Raw genomic sequence first — 17,972 nt, 5'->3', positions numbered from 1 at the left:
GATTACAGCAAGCTGCTACGATCATGACACCGCACTCCATGCACTCCAGCCTGGGCAATAGAGTGGGACCTTGTCTCTCAAAAAAAAAAAAAAAAGGAAATGGAAGAAAAACAAGTCAACTAGAGATGTGCATCTTTCCCCCTCTGTTTTTAATGGTAATTTTCTCTGAAGTAAATCCTATAACTTATTTCAATGAAACCTCAGTAATGGCAAGGACTTTTAAATGTACTGAGTTAAATATGTGGCAAGTTTCTAAATAATACTGATAGTTTTTTTGGACAGAAAATGCTCCTGGAAACTTTAAAACAAAAAACCATGCATTTGGTGGGGGGAGAGGAGAGGGATAGCATTAGGAAATATACCTAATGTAAATGACGAGTTAATGGGTGCAGCACACCAACATGGCACATGTATACCATACGTAACAAACCTGCACGTTGTGCACATGTACCCTGGAACTTAAAGTATATATATATACTTTATATATATATATAAAACAAACAAACGAAAAACCATGCATTTGAAGATATGGAGTAATGCCTTATTGGGTTGAAGGTCTGAATCTTTAAAAAGTTAATGAATGAAAGATTGCCATAAGCAAACATGGCATTCTGTTTCTATGACAGGAATCAGCAAGATGTTCTGAATCAATGTAAATAAGCAATGGAAAAAGCAGACAAAATCTAAATATTACATAGATTTTTTAAATTGCTAAATCTAATTGCATACATAGGGGCACAAGCCAGCTATATGTTCCAAAAACAATCTCCTACTGGTCTTCCTAAAAAAAAGGTCTACTAAGAAAGTCTGTCTTATAACTTCCCCCCCCAAAGTGATGGCTTACTTATTATTAAAGATTATGGTAGAAAGAGAGACTAATGTTCTAACAGTACCATTTTTTCCTCCAGAAAGGACAATGTGTTTATCATTAGAATGTCTTCAGTTTTCCATATTCAAAGAATATGTTCCAATGTAAAGGATGATGTATAAACAAAACCTAGTCTTCCTTATGTGGCACTTAAAAGATTTTTAAAATTCCTGTGTTTTTGTTGTTGTTGTTGTTGTTTTTTGAAGACAGGGTCTCACTCTGTCACTCAGGCTGGAGTGCAGTGACACCATCAGGGCTCACTGCAGCCTCGACCTCCCTGGGCTGAGGTGATCCTCCTGCCTTCAGCCTCCTGAGTAGCTGAGACTACAGGCGTGTACTACCATGCCTGGCCAATTTTTGCACTTTTTGTAGTGAAGGGATTTTGCCATGTTGCCCAGGTCTGGTCTCAAACTCCTGAGCTCAAGCAATCCGTCTGCTTTGGCCTCCCAAAGTGCTTGGATTACAAGCATGAACCACCACGTCCAGCCAGATTTTAAAAATTCTTTAGTTTTGTTTTTCTAAGTGTCAGGCAGCATGATGGAAAGAACACTAAATCTGGAGTATGAAGACTTGGGTTCATGTTTCAACTTCTGAGAAACTCATATACTTCAATCAAAAAAGGAGGACAATACCACCTGCCTAACCTATCAGGGATATTGTAAGGGTCAAATAAGATAAGTGGTAGTGATTTTTAAATGGTACAGAACTACATAAATGAAAAGTGTTATTATTCTTATTACACCAGAACTATGTTTTAAGTCAAAGTTCTCTTTTTTTTTGAGATGGAGTCTCACACTGCAGCCTGGGCTGGAGTGCAATGGCATGATCTTGGCTCACTGCAACCTCTGCTTCCTGGGTTCACACGATTCTCCTGCCTCAGCCTCCCGAGTAGCTGGGATTACAGGCGCACACCACCATGCCCGGCTAATTTTTTGTATTTTTAGTAGACACAGGGTTTCACTATGTTGGCCAGACTGTTCTCAAACTCCTGACCTGGTGATCCGCTTGCCTCGGCCTCCCAAAGTGCTGGGATTACAGGGGTGAAACCCTATCTCTACCAAAAATACAAAAATTCACTGAGTATGGTGGTGTACAACTATAATCCCAACTACTCAGGAAGCTGAGGCAGGAGAATTGCATGAACCCAGAAGGTGGAGGGTGCAGTGAGTCGAGATCACGCCACCTCACTCCAGCCTGGGCAACAGAGCAATACTGTCTCAAAAAAAGAAAACCAAAACAAACAAACAAACAAACAAACAAAAAAACTTAAATGTGCCATCAGAGAATATAAGATCCTGTTGGGAAATTTTAGGTAATCTGTTTTCTATTCTTAGGTAGTAGAAATTTTACGTTTTCTCTTGTCCCAGAGCTAAATCCAGTATTGAATTCTTTGAAGAATGGAAACCTACACTAACTCCTAAGAAATAGACCTTAAAGTTTTTTGTTCACAGTGCCTCAAAAGTTCCTATTTAAAATCTCTGAGAACCTTCAAAAATTGGAATAAAAATGGCTCTCTAGGCTGGTACCTCTAGTCCACGTAGCTGGGTCTGCTGGCTAATCTGATGGTTCAATTGCTGCAATTCTAGTCGTAGCTGTTCTCTCTCGGCAGATGGAAGGGGTTTTCCATGACTGGCCACTTCTGACATAGATATTCTCTCCCTTTGGTTAGAAAGAAAATGTGAAGTAAATTTTAACGTTTCATTTTGTTAACATATTACTGACCAGAAAAACAAAAAGAAGTTGCCTAATTTTAAAGGTTTCTACATGTTTGTTCAAGTAAAAAGAATGACTCATACCTCTCACCGAAGTGTCCCTGAGAAGGTATGTTTTGATGAGGTGAATATGGAGAACCTCCCCAGCCACCATGGGTTCCATATGGACTATAATCTGTAAGAGAATGATTTATTATGGTATAATTCACAGATTTGATTCTTCTTTTAAGTTACTCATAATCTGAAAGACATCAGCATATTGCATACACAGATATCTGGTATCTACCCTAAATGGCCAGATTTTTAAAATTTTTTAACTTTGTTTTTCTAAATGTCAGGCAGCATGATGCTGGGTGCTGGTATGTTTGTTTCTCCCCCGATGAACTTTCAGTCTTTGTAGTTTTTCTTCCAAATTACTGTATAATGAGAATGTTATGCCCCCACATAACAATTAAGCTATTTTGGGTGGGAGGTGGAGTGGGGAAGAAACATTAGGAAAGCTTCACATATAGACATTTAATTTCAGTTTATATACCTAAAATTCTCTGGGTTATATTACCTTTTTTACAGGGATGATTCCATGGAAAGTTTGAAAATTACTGCCTTGCAAGATTACTAAAAACACTGATAGTAAATGGGGAGCAGGGGTAATGCTGAAAGTCAAGATTATGAACCCTTTAGGTCAGCTTACCTGTGAGATTCTTACCTGAAATGTTAATAGATTTTGTAGGAGCTCCCTGAGGTGCCATAGCCTGCATTGGACCAGCACCCTGATATATAGTTTTGGAAGTTCGTGAGATGGCACCAAACCGAGACACTGTTGGTCGGTCTCCAAATGGGATGAGGTCATCATCACTGGTTTCTGCTGCTCTTCTCTGAAGATCTAATCGCTGGTCCCTCATTCCTTTACTCTCCACATTCTGATAAAAAAGCAAAATGAGAAATTACCCCACACTCAGATGGCTCTGTAACCTGATTTTTTCTAGATCTGTAATAAGGTTAAAGAAGAGTACAACACTCTTACTAGTAAGACTAAAATCATTAGTTACCTTTGGTTGTTTTTATGTAACACTGGTTTTTAAACTTCTGAGGTGAGGGGCAACAGGGTCTCACACTGTGGCCCAGGCTGGAATGTAGGGGCACTCTCATGGCTCACTGCATCCTCAACCTCCTGGGCTCCAGTGATCCTTCCACCACCTCAGCCTCCTAGGTAGCCGGGACTACAGGCATGCACCACCACACCCAGCTAATTTTTTTTGATTATTTATAGAGATGAGGTCTCCCTATGTTGACCAGGCTGGTCTCAAACTCCTGGGCTCAAGCAATCTTCCTGCCTCAAGCTCAGCCTCCCAAAGTGCTGGGATTACAGGCATAAGCCGCTGCACCTGGCCTAAGAAATATATTTTTAAAATTTATGGGAGGCCACTGTTTTGGACTAAGCTCCCGCACTAAGCCCCAAGACACCAGATCAAAGCAGAATGTAATCACTTGTGCTAGATGCCACAAAATCAAACTGAACTTGAAAATGGGCCAGTTTTCCAAAAAACAGGAGATTCACAGCAATCAATCATAACAGGACCACTCAATTTGAACTGGTAAGTTCCTTCTGCTTTAGTCCTATAAGGAAAATAACTTTGAAACAACTAATCTGAGTTTTGTTACTTTTCTCTGTTTAGCTCATTAGAGCATCTTTCTATTTCACAGATGAAATGCTTCCTGATTAATCAATCACTAATAAAAGCCAATTCAATCTTTAAGAAATACATATATATAATGATCTAGTATATACATGCATACAAATATATATTTATCCCTATATAATGTTACACATATATATATAGACACACAAATATATAATTTGTATGCACATTAACATTTGAGAAATACTAGGTTAGACTTCTTTCACCTATTTGGGAGGTTTTCAATTACCTCTAGATTGGATTGCAACTTTTTGTTTGTTTGTTTTTGAGACAGGGTCTTGCTCTGTCACCAGGTTGGACTGCAGTGGTGTGTGAGCCTCAACCTCCTGGACTCAAGCGATCCTCCTGCCTCAGCTTCTCAAGTAGCTGGGACTGGCGTGCACCACCATATCTGGCTAATTAAAAAAATTTTTGAAGAGATGAGGTCTTGCCATGTTGCCCAGGCTGGTCTTGAACTCCTGGGCTCAAACAATCCTCCCACCTTGGCCTCTCAAAGTGCTGGGGTTACAGGTTTGAGTCACCATGCCTGGCCCAAACTTTTTAATTCTTTACTGATTTAAGAAAATGAGTTTTATTTTGCTAATACTCATGTTACTTTAATATGATAACCCTTTCCTTTTGAAAGCCAAGTTCAAGGCAAAGATTCTTGCCTAATTTCCACTTATTTCGTTCCAATAAGAGCCTTACTACAGCCTAAAAACAATGCTTCTGTAATCCAACTGCAAAAAAAAAAAAAAAAGATTTATTTTGCTTTTTCTTCCTCTAAAACTCTCTATTTTTGGGGGTGGGGGTGGGGCTGGCATATAATCGTATTTATGCCATTAGATATCACTTCACTCATTTACAGTGGTTATCAGCATCCAAATCTTTTTTTATTGCAAATACTGGTCTTTTCTTAACCACCTGGAAAAGTATTTATCTATGAAAATCTATATAACAACCTAGGAAACTTCTGTTAGAGTTAATAAGGACAAATGGGTTAAGAATAATAGTCAAGGCATACCTTTCAGCAATACCATTTCTTTTTTTTTTTTTTTTTCCTGAGATGGAGTCTCACTCTGTTGTCTAGGCTGGAGTGCAGTGGCGCAATCTCGGTTCACTGCAACCTCTGCCTCCCAGGTTCAAGCAATTCTCCTGCCTCAACCTCCCAAGTACCTGGGATTACAGGCTCCTGCTACCATGCCCAGCTAATTTTTGTGTAGTTAGTAGAGATGAGGTTTCACCATGTTGCCCAGGCTGGTCTCAAACTCCTGACCTCAAGTGATCCACCTGCCTTGGCCTCCGAAAGTGCTGGGATTACAGGCATGAGCCACAGTGCCCAGCCAGCAATACCATTTCTAAGTGTAACTTTCACATACGTGAAGACATACATAAGAATGTTTGTTGGAGTACCATACATAATAGTGAAAGATCAGAAATAGCCTAAATGTCCACCAATACAAAAAGTAATCATTGTATGGTATCAGTTATACAGAATATCTTGTAAAAGCAGCTAAAATCAATAATCCTGAGCTACAGATATAAATACGGACTAGGTGTGGTGGCTCACACCTGTAATCCCAGCACTCTGGGAGGCCGAGGAGGGCAGAGCACCTGAGGTCAGGAGTTCGAGACAAGCCTGACCAATATGGTGAAACTCCGTCTCTACTAAAAATACAAAAAAATTAGCCGGGCATGGTGGTATGCACCTGTAGTCCCAGCTCCTTGGGAGGCTGAGGCAGGAGAATCACTTGAATCCAGAAGGCAGAGGTTGTAGTGAGCTGAGATCACGCCACTGCACTCCAGCCTGGGTACAGAGTGGAACTCCGTCTCAAAAAAAAAAAAAAGTACACATCTTAAAAGCAATGCTAAGTGAAAACATGAACATGCAAGCTGAAGTGTATAATTTACATAAGGTCTATAAACATATAAAACAACATTGTTTAGGAACAGTGTAAAATTATCTATGGCCAGGCATACTGGCACACACCTGTAACTACAGCACTTTCAGAAGCAGTAGAATTGCTTGAGCCCAGGAGTTCAGGACCAGCCCGTCCTGCCCAGGCAACATAGCAAGACCTTATCTCTACCAAAAAAAAAAAAAAAGAAAATTAGCTGAGCATAGTATCACATATCTGTGTTCCAGCTACTTGGGACGGTGAGGTGGGAGGATCACTTGAGTCCAGGAGTGTGAGGCTGCAGTGAGCTGTGATTGTGACACTGTACTCCAGCATGAGGGAGATCCTGTCTTAGGGGAAATAAAATTATCCATGAAAATGATAAATACTAAACTCAGGATAGAGATTACTTGGAGGGATGAAAGAGGGAGAAAAATGAGACTTGGGAAATTTATACAGGGGGATATAACTACTTCTTGAAAATTTTATTTCTTTAAAAAATAAAAAGGGAATTAAGATACTATCCAGGTAGGGTAGCTCATGCCTGTAATCCCAGCACTTTGGGAGGGAGAGGCATGAGGATCACTTGAGGCCAGGAGTTTAAGATCAGTCTGGGAAACATAGCAAGACCCCATCTCTACAAAATTTCTTTTAAAAAATTAGCTGGGTGTGGTGACAAGCACCTGTAGTCCTAGGTACTCAGGAGGATCACCTGAGTTCAGGAGTTTGAGGTTACAGTGAACCATAATCATGTCACTGCACTACACCCTAGGTGACAAAGATCGATCTTATCTCTATAAAAAGAGAGAAGATGAAGCCAGGCACGGTGGCTCACGCCTGTAATCTCAGCACTTTGGGAGGCCGAGGCGGGTGGATCACTTGAGGTCGGGAGAACCGAACAACATGGAGAAACCCCATCTCTACTAAAAAATATAAAATTAGCTGGGCATGGTGGCGTATGCCTCTAACCCCAGCTACTCGGGAGGCTGAGGCAGGAGTATCACTTGAATCTGGGAGGCGGAGGTTGCAGTGAGCCGAGATCGCGCCATTGCACTCCAGCCTGGGCAACAAGAGTGAAACTCCGTCTCAAAAAAAAAAAAGAGATAAGATTTTGATAATATTTTAAACTTGGTTATTAGAAACACTGGTGTTACATGACTTTTCACTAAAGAATAAAATAACCCAAGTATTAAATTTCAGCATCTCAGAGTTCACTTGAAGCTGAGCAGCTATAATTCTGACTCAAATACTACTCTTGTTCACTAGATTCAACTTTGTTATTTAAACTTCAGAGCTGTGAAAAATAGTTTTTTTTTTTTTTTTTTGAGACTGAGTCTCACTTTGTCACCCAGGCTGGAGTGCAGTGGCACGATCTTGGCTCGCTGCATGCTCTGCCTCCCGGGTTCATGCCATTCTCTGTGAAAAAGAATTTTAACTTATTTGGTGAAGTCCAAGATCTTAATTAATTATGTAAAATAATTTAATCTGGGTTCTAAACAATTGTTGATAAATTGCTATTTGCACAGAAATATAATAGTCTGTCTCCGTATTAAAATATTTTTATTTACATCTAAATGAATCAAAAACCTATACTGTTTAAAGATAACTCAACTGCAGAGTATAGAATACGGTCTGAAACTCTTAAGCAAAGCTGAATTATTTGTGCCTAAATGGTAATGGGTAAAAATTTATTTGGTTTATCTTAATTTGTATTAATTATTGCTTAGCTATTACACATACCATCATTTCCACACTCCCTGCTGCCACAACATCTTTGGGTTTTGCATCTTTGGTTCCAATGTAGGAGCCGATGGTGTCACATGACCAGGGAGAGTATTGGCTATAATCATTTCCTTTGTATTTCCCAGCTATCTTCAAGTCTTCATCCAAAAACTACAGATGGAGAAAGAAAAAAAAAAAAAGAAAGAAACAAAACAGGAAATGGGTCTATGAGTAACAAGACAGAGAAAGCAGGGAATTTCTTAGAACATCCTGCTGAAGCAACATGATGATTATTTGATTTTTAAGTGCCACAATAGAAGATTTTTGTAAACTATGAAAAATATAAAATAAGTGAAGAGTGATTTTTAGTTTTCAGGTTTTTTGTTGTTGTTGTTTTACCTTAGCAGAAGGCAAAAAAAAAAAAAAAAAAAAAAAAGGTATTTCAATATCCTTCCAGGAATCAAGCTAGGATTTTATGGGTTTGCTCATCCTTTTCTTCATTAGATCAGTAAACATTTAAGCATATATGTACCAAGCCATAGTTTTGCTAGACCCGCCTCAATGTTTCTTTCAACAAAATCAAGGTAAACAAGAACATTAAAAATTTTGATTTTTATAGTACACGATGATGTAGTAACTTTTTACTGAAATCTCTTTAATAGCAATAATTTGTATCTTGAATAAATTCTGTTCCTTAGGTTGATTCAATGAGATGAAAAGGATGTCTAATTTTTACCTTCTCAAGATAGTTCTCCAGTCTAATAACAATAGCTATTCTAAGGCTAATGTATTTTCACTAAAATTGCAACATTCACATTTATAAAATGTTTTACATTTTCAAAGTGTTTTCACGTATACTACCTAATAAGCTCCTAAATCCATGATAGACAACACAGGTGATATGACCAAGGCTATACCAGTATAGGGCAGTGCTAGGACTATAACTTTAATGTTTCTTTCATTTTATCACAAGACATATATACACTGATATATCTTATCAGTGTTCATTTGTATTGGTTCATTTAAGTGGACCTATGCCTCCCGCTATACTAAAAACATCTCTTTTCTGAGTCATCATTATTGGCCTTCTGCATTGACATAGGATCTGCTGCTCACTAATATCACTCACTGTCAACCACTCTTCTGTTTCTATTATTCATAACCTCTTCCCTTTTCTTTGTCCTATTACTATTTAAAAAATTTTTATCCTTTTTTATTTTTCTTGTACTTACTAACTTTAGATAGAACAGTTAACTTTTAAAACACATGACCTACCAATTACAGTGCTCCTTTTTTGTGAGACGGTGTCTCTCTCTGTCACCCAGGCTGAAGTGCAGTGGCATGATCTCCGCTCACTGCAACCTCTGCCTCCCAGGTTCAAGCCATTCTCCTGACTCAGCCTCCCAAGTAGCTGGGATTACAGGTGCATACCTCTACACCCAGCTAATTTTGTATTTTTAGTAGAGAAGGGGTTTCACCATGTTGGCCAGGCTGGTCTGGAACACCTGACCTTAGGTGATCCACTCACCTCAGCCTCCCAAAGTGCTGGGATTACTGGCGTGAGCTACCACGCCTGGCCAAGAGTGCTCCTTTTTAAAATCTCTGACTGTAGTGTATTATATGCAGCTATTTAAATGAATGAGATAAATTTATATACTGACATACAAAGACGGCCAGGAAAATGGATTAGGTAAAAACAAAAAGGCAAAACAGACATAAAACCAAGATGTATTTACTAAATGATCCTATTAAAAAAATAATAATAAGGCTGGGCAAGGTGGCTCACGCCTGTAATCCCAGCACTTTGGGAGGTCGAGGCGGGCGGACCACCTGAGGTTGGGAGTTCAAGATCAGCCTGGCCAAGGTGGTGAAACCCTATCTCTACTAAAAATACAAAAATTAGCTGGGCGTGGTGGTGCATGCCTGTAGTCCCAACTACTTGAGAGGTTGAGGCAGGAAAATTGCTTGAACCTGGGAGGCGGAGGTTGCAGGGAGCCAAGTTTGTGCCACTGCACTCCAGCCTGGGCAACAGAGTGAGACTCCATCTCAAAAATAATAATAATAATAAAAATAATAAAGAGATCCAACAATCCCACTACTGGGCATTCATCCAAAGGAAAAGAAATCAGTATATGAAGGGATATCTGCACCCTCATGTTTTATTCCCAATAGCCAAGATATGGAATCAACCTAGGTATCCAGCAACAGATGAACTGATAAAGAAAATGTGGTATATATACAATGAAATACTATTCAGACATAAAAAAATAAATCCTGTCATTTGCAGCAACATAGATGAGCCTGGAGGACGTCACATTAAGTGAAATTGGTCAGGCACAGAAAGATAAATATTTCATGTTCTCACTCATATGTGGGAGCTAAAAAGTTGAGTCACAGAAGTAGAGAGTGGAACTGTGGTTATGAGAGACTAGAAAGGGAATGGAGGGAGGGAAGGAGAGAGAGAGCTTGGTTAACAGATACAAAATTATAGCTACACAGGAGGAATTACTTTCTAGCATTCTATAGCACTGCAGGGTGAGTACAGTTAATAATTTACTATATATTTTCTAAAAGCTAGAAGAGAGGATTGTTTTTCCTGATTTGAAAAAATTATGTTTTTTTTTTGAAGAAAACTTTTAACATCATAAACTGATCTTTATATACAATTTTATTCATTATTTCTACAGACCAATTCAATCCAGGTGATTTACTTATTTACAAATGACATAAAAAATTTGGACGGGGCATGGTGGGTGGATTGCTTGAGCCCACAAGTTTGAGACCACCAGCCTGGGCAACACAGCAAGACCCTGTCTCTTTTTTAAGAAAATAGAAACATTAAAAAAAATTTTTCTACTTAGGATCTTGAAAGTCAAAATAAAATGGAAAGTATCTAGGATAGATTGACAAAAGAAAGGAATATCAACAAAATGATTTTTGATTTGATGAAGAAAGAAACCACAATCTTAGGCTGGGCGTGGTGGCTCACACCTATAATCCCAGCACTTTGGGAGGCCGAGGCGGGCAGATCACGAGGTCAGGAGTTCGAGACCAGCCTGGCCAACATAGTGAAACGCCATTCCTACTAAAAATACAAAAAATTACTTCTTTTCCAAAAAAACACCAAATGGCGGATGACGCCGGTGCAGCGGGGGGGCCTGGAGGCCCTGGTGGCCCTGGGTTGGGGAACCGTGGTGGCTTCCGCGGAGGTTTCGGCAGTGGCATCCGGGGCCGGGGTCGCGGCCGTGGACGGGGCCGGGGCCGAGGCCGCGGAGCTCGCGGAGGCAAGGCCGAGGATAAGGAGTGGATGCCGGTCACCAAGTTGGGCCGCTTGGTCAAGGACATGAAGATCAAGTCCTTGGAGGAGATCTATCTCTTCTCCCTGCCCATTAAGGAATCAGAGATCATTGACTTTTTCCTGGGGGCCTCTCTCAAGGATGAGGTTTTGAAGATTATGCCAGTGCAGAAGCAGACCCGTGCCGGCCAGCGCACCAGGTTCAAGGCGTTTGTTGCTATCGGGGACTACAATGGTCACGTCGGTCTGGGTGTTAAGTGCTCCAAGGAGGTGGCCACCGCCATCCGTGGGGCCATCATCCTGGCCAAGCTCTCCATTGTCCCCGTGCGCAGAGGCTACTGGGGGAACAAGATCGGCAAGCCCCACACCGTCCCTTGCAAGGTAGGCTGGTGGCAGGTGATGGGCCTGCTGTGGGGCAGGCTCCCTCAGGCCCCCGTCTCCTGACTCCTCCCCTCACCAGGTGACAGGCCGCTGTGGCTCTGTGCTGGTGCGCCTCATCCCTGCACCCAGGGGCACTGGCATCGTCTCCGCACCTGTGCCTAAGAAGCTGCTCATGATGGCTGGTATCGATGACTGCTACACCTCAGCGCGAGGCTGCACTGCCACCCTGGGCAACTTCGCCAAGGCCACCTTTGATGCCATTTCTAAGACCTACAGCTACCTGACCCCCGACCTCTGGAAGGAGACTGTATTTACCAAGTCTCCCTATCAGGAATTCACTGACCACCTCGTCAAGACCCACACCAGAGTCTCCGTGCAGCGGACCCAGGCTCCAGCTGTGGCTACAACATAGGGTTTTTATACAAGAAAAATAAAGTGAATTAAGCGTGAAAAAAAAAAAAAAAATACAAAAAATTAGCCAAGCATGGTGGTGGGCATCTGTAATCCCAGCTACTCGGGAGGCTGAGGTGGGAGAATCGCTTGAACCTGGGAGGCGGAGGTTGCAGTGAGCCAAGATCACGCCATTGCACTCTAGTCCAGGCGACAGTGTGACACTGTCTCCAAAAAAAAAAAAAAAAAAAAAAAGAAAGAAACCACAATCTTCATACTACAACAACAACATCAGGTCTGCAGTAACAGACGTTGGCTTTTTTTTTTTTTTTTTTGGAGAAGGAGTCTCGCTCTGTCGCCCAGGTTGGAGTGCAGTGGTGCAATCTTGGCGCACTGCAAGCTCCGCCTCCCAGGTTCACGCCATTCTCCCATCTCAGCCTCCCGAGCAGCTGGGACCACAGGTGCCCACCACCACAGGTGCCCAGCTAGTTTTGTTTTTGTATTTTTCGTAGAGATGGGGTTTCACTGTGTTAGCCAGGATGGTCTCGATCTCCTGACCTCGTGATCTGCCCACTGTGGCCTCCCAAAGTGCTGGGATTACAGGTGTGAGCCACTGCGCCCGGCCAATTCATAAAGGAATCTTGAGATAAACACTATGTCAACAATGTTGTAGATACAAAAAGCAAGGACAACAGTAGATCTGCCCAGCATTTTTCCTTGAAATAAAATCTGAAAACCATAAGGAGATATTTATTTAGCCCACAGGAAGAATGTTATTTCTACAATGTTATATAATACAAAAATTTACAATTAAAATATAACACTGCTCTCTTCTTCAAAGAAAAGTTGGATGACTGGCCAGGCACAGTGGCTCATGCCTGTAATCACAGCACTTTGGGAGGCTGGGGTGGCTAGATCATTTGAGGTTAGGAGTTCGAGACCAGCCTGGCCAACATTGTGAAACCCCGCCCCTACTAAAAATACAAAAATTAGCCTGGCATGGTGGTGCATGCCTGTAATCCCAGCTACTCAGGAGGCTGAAGCAGGAGAATCACTTGAACCCGGGAGGTGGAGGTTGCAATGAGCCGAGATCGTGCCACTGTACTCTAGCCTGGGCAGCAGAGCAAGAGTCTGTCTCAAAAAAAAAAAGAAAGGAAAAGATGGATGACTGTTCTGAATGACTTAAATGCTACCTGCCTACCAGTCAAAGGGTGATCTGAAACTCTCTGGAAGCACCTTGCATTTCTGTAACCTTGACCTTCCAGCAGCGAGTATCACATACACAATTGTCCAGGGAAGAGAGGATTTTGAATGTTCCAATATAAATAAAAGATAAATGTTTGAGATGATATGCTAATTACCCTGCTTTGATCATTGCATATTGTATATATGTATTGAAATATCACTTTGGGAGGCCAAGGTGGGTGGATCACCTGAGGTCAGGAGTTCGAGACCAGCCTGACCAACATGGAGAAACCCCGTTTCTACTAAAAATACAAAATTAGCTGGGCGTGGTGGTGCATGCCTATAATCCCAACTCCTCGGGTGGCTGAGGCAGAAGAATCACTTGAACCCAAGAGGCGGAGGTTGCGGTGAGCCGAGATTGCGCCATTGCACTCCAGCCTGGGCAACAAGAGCGAAACTCCACCTCAAAAAATTAAAAAAAAAAAAAAAAAAAGAAAAAAAGAAAGAAATACCACTCTGTATCCCATAAACTTGTACAATTATAATGTGTCTACTAAAAAGATGTTAGTTCATGCACAGAAAGAAGGTGAAATATATATAAGAAGTTTAAATACATAATAAACAGTGGTTATAGAAAACGAGATTTTGGAGAAACTTCTCTTTCTATATCATGTATTTCTATAACGTATGAATTTAGTACAACTATATACAGGTTGTTTTATTTATTTATTTTTAAATTTTTGTTGAGAAGGAGTCTCGCTCTGTCGTCCAGGCTGGAGTGCACTGGTGCGATTTTGGCTCACTGCAACCTCTGCCTCCTGGGTTCAAGCAATTCTCCTGTCTCAGTCTCCTGAATAGCTGGGATTACAGGCGCCCACCATCATGCCCGGCTAATTTTTGTATTCAGGTTGTTTATAATCAGAACTGAGGTTTAAATATATATCTTTGCATCTCAGTAACTACAATGATTCTAGATAATGTTCCTTAATAGCCAGACATTATTATAATTTTATGAGTAAAAATAACAATAATAAATATGAATTATTTACTGAATGCCTGCTACATACCAGATGCCTTATGTTTCATCTTCACCATACCACTATGAGGTAGGCTTTATTATGTTTGATTTATAAATGAAGAAACGTGCACCTCAGGGTTCAGGGAGGCTAAGTAATTTTAAAAAGATCACACAGTGAAGGACACAACTGAACCTCAAAGTTTAGAATGTTTGATACCAAAAACTGCTCACTTTTTACAATGTCATATTGTTTTCCATATTTCTTATAAAACAGTATGGCATAACAAAGTTCCAGGGTGTACTTTGATAAAGCATTTTTGAAAAAATATCACACCTGTTTTTTTTTCTCCTCTCTAATTTTTCTGAGACAGGGTCTTTGTTACCCAGGCTGGAGTGCAGTAGCACAATCATAGCTCACTACAACACGGACCTCCCAGGTTCAAGCGATCCTCCCGATCCTCCCACCTCAGCCTCCCAAGTAGCTGGGACCGTAGGCGTGTCCCGCCACACCTAGCTAATTTTTATTTTTAAATTTGTAGGGATGGGGTCTCACTATGTTGCTCAGACTGGTCTTGAACTCCTGGGCTCAAGCAATCTTCCCACCTCAGCCTCCCAAAGTGTGGGATTACAGGTATGAGCTACGGCACACCTGGCTGTTTTTACTTTACAAATAAAACTACATTAATATGGCCGGGCGCGGTGGCTCACGCTTGTAATCCCAGCATTTAGGGAGGCTGAGGCGGGTGGATCACGAGGTCAGGAGATCGAGACCACGTTGAAACCCTGTCTCTACTAAAAATACAAAAAATTAGCCGGGCGTGGTGGTGGGCGCCTGTAGTCCCAGCTACTCGGAGAGGCTGAGGCAGGAGAATGGCATGAACCCGGGAGGCAGAGCTTGCAGTGAGCCGAGATCGCGCCACTGCACTCCAGCCTGGGCGACAGAGCGAGACTCTGTCTCAAAAAAAAAAAAAACTACATTAATAGAAGATGTGACTTTACTAATAACCTACATTTTTGTGGAAAACTCATCCAAAGTGTTTAGGTGGGAAAACCAGATATTGTGAACAACTTCTATTTAGTAGACTTCCTTCATACACCCAACAAGATACTATTTACTATGTGTGATGTACTTCTCAATTTTCATTTATTATTCATGATTTGTCAGTTAGCAATGTTTAGAATCATAATTCTATACATAAAGGATGCAAGACAAGTTCCTTACATAGTATCAACTGTAATCCTGAGAAACCTTACTTGATTATTTAAAAAAAAAATTACAAACTATAAGCTAAAGCAGTATGTACAATCAACAAAACAAATACGATCACTTTAAAGTTGGATTTTTTGGGCTGGGCACAGTAGCTCACGCCTGTAATCCCAGCACTTTGGAAGGCCAAGGTGGGCAGATCATTTGAGGTCAGGAGTTCGAGACCAGCCTGGCCAACATGGTGAAACCCCATCTTTACTAAAAATACAAAAAAATTAGCTAGGTGTGGTGGCACATGCCTGTAATCCCAGTTACTGGGGGAGGCTGAGGCAGGAGAACCGCTTGAACCCAGGAGGCAGAGGTTGCAGTGAGCCGAAATCGCACCACTGCACTCTAGCCTGGGTGACAGAGCAAGACTCTGTCTTACAAAATAATTAAAAAAAAAAAAGTTGGCTTTTTGAAAAGATGAATAAAATTGATAAATCCCTAGCAGGACTGACAAAAAAAATTACCAATATAGAAATAGAAAAACAAACATCACTGTAGACCATATAGACATTAAGATAATAAGACAACACTTATTCACTATAACTACTAGCATTGTCAAACAGAAATACAAAGAAGTTGACTCCCCAAATTATGGTTATTGCCCTGTGATACATTAACCAGTTTTTTTTTTAAAGCAATCTTATTTGACTGTTTTTTTTTTTTCTGATTTTCACTATCTATATTTACCTGCTCTTTCCTATTCATTAAACCAACTCTTCTGGCTGGTTTCCTCATTACTGAGTTAAATAAATCTTTGATATTCTTTCTTATTTAAAATAATTCTGAAACTAGGATTAGAGAAAAGCTTCATAAATATGATAAAGATTTTCTACCAAAAAGCCTACAGCAAACATCGTAATGGTAAATTATTATTAAAAGCTCCATTTACTCAAAGATTAGAAAGGAGTCAAGAATATGTGTTATCATCACTTCTATTCAGTATTATGCTGGAGTCCAAAATAATAAGACAAAGACAAAACAAAAGGATAAAAAAGGGGAAAAAAGATTATTCAGAAGACATAATAGTGTGCACAGAAAATTCAAAAGAATCTACTAATAGTATTATAATTAATAAAGAAATTCAGCAAGCCTGCTGAATAGAAGGGTCAATACATAAAAATCTGTTTAATTTCTCTATATTAATAATAGAAAATAAAAATTTCCAAACAATTCTATTTAAAATAGTTTCAAAAAACATTGGTTATCTAGGAATAAATTCAATGTAAGATGCGCAAGACACTGAAGTATGAAGTATAAAGAAAATCCAAATAAATGAAGGGGTATATCATGTTCATAGAGACTTGATATTAGAAAGATGTCACTTCTCAGCCGGGCGCGGTGGCTCATGCCTGTAATCCCAGCACTTCAGGAGGCCAAGGCGGGCAGATCACCTGAGGTCAAGAGATCAAGACCATCTTGGCCAACATTGTGAAACTAAAACACAAAAAATTAGCCGGGCATGGTGGCTCATGCCTGTAGTCCCAGCTACTTGGGAGGCTGAGACAGGAGAATCGCTTGAACCCGGGAGGCGGTGGTTGCAGTGAGCTGAGATCGCACCACTGCACTCCAGCCTGGCGAAAGAGCAAGACTCTGTATCAAAAAAAAGAAAGATGTCACTTCTCATCATATTGATCTAAGACAACACTGTCTAGGCCTGGCGTGGTGTCTCACGCCTGTAATCCCAGCATTTTGGGAAGCTGAGGTGGGAGGATCACCTGAGGTTAGCAGTTCGAGACCAGCCTGGCCAATATGGTGAAACCCTGTCTCTACTAAAAATACAAAAATTATAGTTGGGCGTGGTGGTGCGTGCCTGTAATCTCAGTTACTTGGGAGGCTGGGGCAGGAGAATCACTTGAACCCAGGAGGTGGAGGTTGCAGTGAGCTGAGATTGCACCACTGTACTCTGGCCTGGGCGACAGAGTGAGACTCCGACTCAAAAAAAAAAAAAAAAGATACAAAAATTAGCTAGGAGTGGTGATGTGCACCTGCAGTCCCAACTACTTGGGAGGCTGAGGCATGAGAATTGCTTGAACCTGGGAGACAGAGGCTGCAGTGAACCAAAACTGCACCATTGCACTCCAGCCTGGGTGACAGAGTGAGACTCTGTTTAAAAAAAAAAAATAAAGCAACACTGTCTAATAGAAATATAATGGGATACATATATAAAATTAAAACATTTTAATGGCCACATTAAAAACAAAAACAGGTGAAATTAATTTTAATAATTTTATTTAATCCAATATATCAAAAATATTAATGAATTTTACATTTTTGGTATGAAATCCTTGAATTCAGTGTGTATTTGATGACTATACTACACCTGAACTTAAACTGGCCACATATTACATGTTCAACAGCCACATGTGGCTAGTGGCCACCATATTGGACAGCACAGATTTAGAGATCTGATGTAACCCTAATCAGAACTGGAGCAGATGTTTTTGTGGAAATCAACATGCTGATTCTTGAAAAATAACAATACTAGAAAATATAACCACCACATACTGAGACTTATAAAACTACACGAAGAGAACGTGGCATTGGTTCAAGGATAGAAATAGACTGATGG

At 40.6% G+C, this 17,972-nt stretch overlaps 2 protein-coding genes across 3 annotated transcripts in view; one reads left to right on the top strand and one right to left on the bottom strand.

Moving 5' to 3' along the window:
* The window catches only part of RC3H1 (ring finger and CCCH-type domains 1), a 91,785-nt gene that overhangs the window by 10,990 nt on the left and 62,823 nt on the right, over positions 1-17,972 (bottom strand). For both annotated transcript variants that reach the window (XM_032160944.2, XM_032160945.2), the window contains exons 14-17: positions 7,898-8,050; positions 3,287-3,500; positions 2,665-2,755; positions 2,395-2,527 (exon numbers count right to left, since the gene is read on the bottom strand). In XM_032160944.2, coding sequence (XP_032016835.1) covers positions 2,395-2,527; positions 2,665-2,755; positions 3,287-3,500; positions 7,898-8,050 — 591 coding nt within the window. The remainder of the gene's footprint in view (positions 1-2,394; positions 2,528-2,664; positions 2,756-3,286; positions 3,501-7,897; positions 8,051-17,972) is intronic.
* On the top strand, positions 11,007-12,011 carry LOC116473214 (small ribosomal subunit protein uS5). Its single transcript, XM_032160947.2, has 2 exons — positions 11,007-11,555; positions 11,635-12,011. The coding sequence occupies exons 1-2, from the start codon at positions 11,007-11,009 to the stop codon at positions 11,965-11,967; spliced, it is 882 nt and encodes a 293-aa protein (XP_032016838.1). The 3' UTR covers positions 11,968-12,011.

Source organism: Hylobates moloch, unplaced genomic scaffold, assembly GCF_009828535.3.
Source record: "Hylobates moloch isolate HMO894 unplaced genomic scaffold, HMol_V3 SCAFFOLD_8, whole genome shotgun sequence".
Classification (NCBI taxonomy): domain Eukaryota; kingdom Metazoa; phylum Chordata; class Mammalia; order Primates; family Hylobatidae; genus Hylobates; species Hylobates moloch.
Note: the sequence above shows the minus strand (reverse complement) of the source record. Positions and strands in the feature narration are given on the sequence as shown.